We start from the raw sequence: 6,510 nt of genomic DNA on the forward strand, positions 1-6,510 counted from the left end.
GAGGACAACAGGACATGTGTGAGGACAACAGGACATGTGAGGACAACAGGACATGTGTGAGGACAACAGGACATGTGAGGACAACAGGACATGTGTGAGGACAACAGGACATGTCTGAGGACAACAGGACATGTGTGAAGACAACACGACATGTGAGGACAACAGGACAGGTCTGAGGACAACAGGACATGTGTGAAGACAACAGGACAGGTCTGAGGACAACAGGACATGTGTGAAGACAACAGGACATGTGTGAAGACAACAGGACATGTCTGAGGACACAGGACATGTGTGAAGACAACAGGACATGTGTGAGGACAACAGGACATGTGTGAAGACAACAGGACATGTGTGAAGACAACAGGACATGTGTGAGGACAACAGGACATGTGTGAAGACAACAGGACATGTGTGAGGACAACAGGACATGTGAGGACAGTGGTGAGATGCGCTGTATAGGAGGGGCAGAGAGCTTCAAGGGGAGATGGGACTGCATCAAGGATCAGCTCTGAGCTTCTTCCTGTCTGCTCTGGTGATGGACAGACTAACAGATGAGGTCAAGCAGGATGTGCACTATGATGTTTGCAGATGACCAGTGTTGGGAAAAGCTAACCAAAAAGTCGTAACTCAAAATTCAAAACTCATAATCCGCTATGTAAAAATATAGCTTCACTAATGCTAAACTGCTAAACATATAAAAAAGAAAAAGAAAAAAGAATAGCATAAGCTAACACTGAACAAAACTAGTGGACTCTAACGCTAACAGCTAATTGCTAACAGCTAAGACAACTGCCACTCAGTCTGAGTCACACGTCTTCGTCTCCTTTGAGCCGAAGACCGGTGGGACTGACACAGACCTGTTGATGTTAGCTTGTTAGATAGCTGTTGTCAGACACAAAGTTTGCAAAACTTAAATTTAGTGGAAGCTACCGTTATTGGTCCGCTCACAGTTTTTTCTTAAGTTAGTAAAAAAGTTAATTGACTAAATTAAAAAAAGTTCAGTCATTAGCTGTCAGCTGATGAGTGGGAATCATGGCCACTTTGGCAACTTTAGCAACACTTCTAATCCTTGTTTGGACTTTAGCTTATTTAATTCATAAAGCTTCTGTCTGTAATGAACTGAATTAATAAAAGTCGTGTTTGGTGTTCATGAGCACTCTCTCATATTGAAAGCAGGAGTGTTTTCTTCTTGTTCTTGTTCTTGTTCTTGTTCTTGTTCTTCTTCTTCTTCTTCTTCTTCACCCAGTGTAATTCTTGATACTGATTCAGGCTCTGTAATTGTAAAGCAGCTCAGCAGGAAGTGAAGCAAGTCTCGGCTATCGAGCGGCTTCGGTCTCACACTGAGCAAAAACACAAGGGTGGTGGCACCGCCGCTGAGAACATGTCAATTCTGCTCTTTAGAAAGAAAGGAAGAAAAAAAAAKGAGCCCCCTCTCAAAGGCTGAAAGCAAATCAGCGCCGCTATCGACCCGGACAAGCGGGGCCTGTAAATTGCACTCGAAGAGATGAACAAAGCAACAAAAACCGTTGCTCCTCGGCTGTTATTGACGACCAACACTTCAGCTAGCATGCCTCACTTCCAAATGAAGGATTCAACAGACTCCGAGATGAGAGGAAAAAAAAACTAAAAGGTACTCAATAGACCATTCAGAGAACTTGAGTTTGAGCTCAAAAATGATTAAAATGAGGCTTTTTCACTTCTGACATGAAAGTGCTGTTTTTGCTCAATGACTGCAGCTGAAAGGCATGCTGGGAAATTATGTTTCTAAAAGGAAGTGACATCACAGAGTAAAGGTATGCAAAACACTGCAGTTTGGTATCACTGTCAAGCCTGTTTACTTTCAGGTCAAATAGTTTCTGTGTTTCACAATACTGAGAAGTCCAATTAAAAAAAAAACAAGGTTTTTATTGTTTTTAGAGGAATCCCATAGTTTAAATTAAAACACAGAGAATCATATTACCTGCCAGCCTTCATGGTCAAACCATAAAAATAACATGTGTGTTGGGGACCAGTCTCAGCTACTACTGCACTAAATTTTCAGTCAATATCTTTAAAACGGTCTGTTTTAGGGATTTTTAAAACCATTTGGCAGYGACAGCCATCTTTAATCAGATTTCTTTCTTTCCACTGGCTTTGAAAAAACACACATTTACTTCAAACTAAATGCATTTCGTGGCCTACATGATTGTAATGTGTTCTGTGAATTACAGTCTGTCGCAGATAAATGTCCTTTTAAATAACTTTTTCATAATTATCTATGTGTGAATGTCAAAGACATGAGATATTGCAACTGTTTTTCCAATGTGTTTTTTTTTTACTAGGCAAATAAACTTGAACTTGAGATTGATTGACACCCCCCTCTAGTGGGAATTCCCTGTTGAAAAGTGGGAGAGTTCAGAGTTCAAAATGGCAACTCATCACAACTCAACAGTGAGGAAAACGCTCTACTTTAAAAAGTATTTCTTTATTATTTGTTTCACATTCAATCAGTCGTAAATGCATTTTTTTATGTTTTACATGTTAAAGTGCTGTTTCTATGCAGAAAATACCACGTAGAACTCAGTTATTGTTTGTTAGCTGTGTTCAGCCATAGCAGTGAGGCGAGGAACGTGACGTTACGTGTTTTTAATCAAAGTTAAACATGAAGCATCAATGTTCATTACAGCTGGCCCATGAGATATTTTGCTAACAGACCTGGTCCACTAAAACCACTAATTAGGTCTCATCTTTCTGTTTTCCTTTTTATTTTTGGCTGCTTTTGCTTGGGTCCTCTTCGCCTGTTTACAATAGCCGAAGAGGAGACAGATGAAAAGAGGCCCCATCATTGTTCGGTTCCGTGAGTTTCGGCTGAAAATGAGTAAGTGCTCGTCTCCCAATTATGAATCCATTTGCTGGGTGGCGGTGGTGGGTGTCTCTGTGATGTGACGACGGACAGGAGATCCCAGAGAGCCAGAGCAAACAATGTGAGGCAGCCGTAAAGGTAATTTCAGCGCACACCTAATGACAGGAGATGACAAGGAGTAATGGGGAGGCAATTAGTGTGGAGGTGGCGGGAAGATGAGTGTGGAACAAGGTGAGCTAATGTATTCTTAGCTTGTACACATCCTGCGTCCACCTTGTAATGAAGAWATGGACCCTTTCAGGACCACAAAGAGTAAAGTAAAGACATTTTTAATCAAATACTTTTAAGTAATAATTGACTGCATAAGAAAAGCGAACTGTAGTGTTTTTGCCTGTGTCTGTTAGCAAAATATCCCATGAACTGCTGGATTCAAAATGGCCGCCACAGCTGTCTGACATTACAAAACACAAACGTTACAACAACGTGGTCAATAGTACAAATACTAAAATAAACTTCAGTGGTAGTAACAGATTCATCCCCTACACATTCTGAGCACTCTTCCGATTCAACTTTTCTTTGTCTGTTAGCAAAATATCTCACGAACCGCCAGGTGGATTTTATCAAAACTTTCAGGAAACAATTGCTTAATGTAGCTCTGCAAATGTTTTGCTTTTGGAGTTGACCCACTACAAGATGGTCGCCACAGCCAGCCGACCTCAGAGGACACAGTAGTGGCTAAACTCCGATCAGTTTTAAGAAAAATGGGCTAAGATTTGGTGTATTAGTGGCTGAGAGTAGATCACAACACATCCTACAAGTGCAGCTCGTTGCAGAAGAGCTTTGCTTCAAAACGATGGCGTTAACTGTTGCAGTCAGCACCCTGTTTGTCTGTTAGTAAAATAACTCACAAACCACTTGGGGCGTTTCAATGAAACGCTCGAGAAATAATCCCTGAATGTAATTCTACATCTCAATTATGTTCTGAGCCAATACTAATTATTGCAGCTGCCTAATCTGATCAAAAGTAGCTGAGAGTCATCCCCGACGCATACTCTGAGCACTAATATATTTGTGTTGGCGTCAAAGATGGCAGCTGATGCATTTTTTTTCAAGGAATTAGTGTTTTTTTTAACTTTACCTGCCTGCTGTTTGTAAGCACACACTGCACAGTGTCCTGTGTGTGTGTGTGTGTGTGTGTGTGTGTGTGTGTGTGTGTGTGTGTGTGTGTGTGTCCTACAACGTGGGGTATTTATTTATTTATTTTTTTTACCAAAAAAGCAGCCAGGTGGGGACCGAAGTGAATCGTGGGGACCATTGTCAGGACCCCACGGGTCCAAATGCATGTTACAGGTGTGGGGTTAGGTTTAGGACCAAGGTTTAGGTTAGTTTTAGGGTCAGGTAAGTTTCTGTGAGGTTAATTTTAGAGTATATGGTCAGGGTTAGGCTATAAAGTCTAAAAAAAAAGAATGGAAGTCAATGGAAGGTCCCCACGGGGTCGAGAAACAAACGTGTGCGTGTGTGTTTGTGTGTGTGCGCGCGCGCCCTTGGTTAGGTTTAGGACCAATGTGTGAATTGAGTTTAGGTTAGTTTTAGGGTCAGGTAGGTACCTGTGAGGTTATTTTTAGGGTATATGGTCAGGGTTAGGATATAAAGTCTAAAAAAAAAGAATGGAAGTCAATGGAAGGTCCCCACGGGGTCGAGAAACAAACGTGTGCGTGTGTGTTTGTGTGTGTGCGCGCGCGCCCTTGGTTAGGTTTAGGACCAATGTGTGAATTGAGTTTAGGTTAGTTTTAGGGTCAGGTAGGTACCTGTGAGGTTATTTTTAGGGTATATGGTCAGGGTTAGGATATAAAGTTTCCAAAATAATGAATGGAAGTCAATGGAAAGTCCTCACAAGGATACAGAGACATAGTAGGTGTGTGTGTTTTCCTCCCCTGGAGGCCAGAGTCTCTGAGATTTCTTCCGGGTTTGTGCCTCTTGTTTGGTTTGGGTGTATCAGCACAGCTCAACATAACAAACTGTAGCTGGCCTTCAGGACACTTTTTATTATTCTACATTAAAGATGTCTGCCGCGGGCTCGGACCTCGCTTTTACTCGCCTCACCTTGAAGTGATTTCACCCCCGGAGCGGACCGGACCGGACCTGAGACACCTGTTGCTCCAGTTTCGACAGACAGGTGCCTTCGTGTTTCAGACCAGACGGGCAGCAGCTCCGCCTCTGCCGGAGAGTCTCGCTTTCAGCGAAGCTCGGATTTATTTGAAAGTRTTTGTTGTGAGTTTGGCGGCAGACATGAAAGTTACTGTAACTTTCGGGGCCACCGCGGTGGTGGTTCCCTGTAAAAGCGGATGGACGGTCCGGGATTTAGTGGAACAGGCGACGCGGAGGTATCGCAGGGCTCTGGAGCAGGTAACAAAACAAACTTTCTTCTAAAACACTTTTAATACGATATTTTACTTTTCACGCACCCAGTGAATTGTTTTATTTTTTTTGTTCTTGCGCTTGTAAAAGACTGTTTACTTTCCCGAAACCCGTTTACCTGAGCTGAGCTGAGGTGAGGGTCACGTGACACGCCTTATGTCATCGGAGCTAACGTTAGCAGCTAGTGGAAATGAGGGCTAATATTTCAATTTTCTGACAGATAAAAATAAAAATTTCAAAAAACAACTTGCACACACATACACAGCGCTTTAAAAAACATGATTATTAAAAACACAGAAGCTGGAAGTGGCTYGTAAAAGCAGATATTTATGTGAATGTTTGGAGAAATGAGCTTTGTTGCTACAGATGTGATAGCCTAGCCTGTCAGGCTAAAGCTAACGTTTTTTCAACAAACATTACTCTACTTTTAAAGCCTTACAAAATAATTTTTTGTATTAATAACAGACTTGAACATAATTATTTAGTTGAATCGAGTTCAAAAGTATTTATTTTTATTTTGTTAATTGTTTCCTGTCCATATTCAGTCTGTTTTTTTAATTGTTTCACTACCATTTAAATATTTACTCTAAATTTATTAAATAAATACCTTACTTAGTGAAATTACATTTTCTTGTATATTAACAAAAAGAATCAATAAAAAATCTACATAGGTTCTGAACAGGTATCTTAAATACGGTACAAAGTGTAAAACAGGAGTGAGCTATGCTGTGAGAAAAAGCTAGTTTAATGTGTTCTACAACCTGGACRGACATAGTGTGTCATTAATTGTCCTCACAACATTTAAAACCGTTTGGAAAGGTGAACAGTGTGCGGTACACACCAATAACTTTTTACATGTTTCCATTCAAAGAGGTTTCTGTATTTTTACTTTGTTTATGTGTAACTTTGATGCTTGAAGATATTTGAATAAATACGTCTGAATCTTTTATGTAATATTAGTAGCAGAAGGAAAAAAACTAAACAAATTCCTGAGAACCAAGGCATACAATTTGTTTTTAAGTGGGGCTGTAATTTTATRCCTTTCAATAGAGAGTACATTCTTGCTTGAAATGAATATCAGCTGTTTAAAGTCTGTATTTCTCCTTCCTGCTTCTCCATCCACCTGTCATTCAGCTCTCTGCCTCCTATATTTTCTGTCATTGGTCCTCATGCAAGAACCGTTCGTACGCACAGATTTGTTCTTAAGTTGTGCGTACGAGTGATTTAGGAGAATTTGTGGCATTCACCAA

General features: G+C 40.8%; 1 protein-coding gene across 2 annotated transcripts in view; it reads left to right on the plus strand.

Moving 5' to 3' along the window:
• Positions 1–4,715: 4,715 nt before the first annotated feature.
• The window catches only part of pard3ba (par-3 family cell polarity regulator beta a), a 232,395-nt gene continuing 230,600 nt past the window's right edge, over positions 4,716–6,510 (plus strand). For both annotated transcript variants that reach the window (XM_014018564.1, XM_014018565.1), the window contains exon 1: positions 4,716–5,248. In XM_014018564.1, coding sequence (XP_013874018.1) covers positions 5,132–5,248 — 117 coding nt within the window. In that variant the 5' untranslated portion in view covers positions 4,716–5,131. The remainder of the gene's footprint in view (positions 5,249–6,510) is intronic.

Source organism: Austrofundulus limnaeus, unplaced genomic scaffold (assembly GCF_001266775.1).
Source record: "Austrofundulus limnaeus strain Quisiro unplaced genomic scaffold, Austrofundulus_limnaeus-1.0 Scaffold195, whole genome shotgun sequence".
Taxonomy (NCBI): Eukaryota; Metazoa; Chordata; class Actinopteri; order Cyprinodontiformes; family Rivulidae; genus Austrofundulus; species Austrofundulus limnaeus.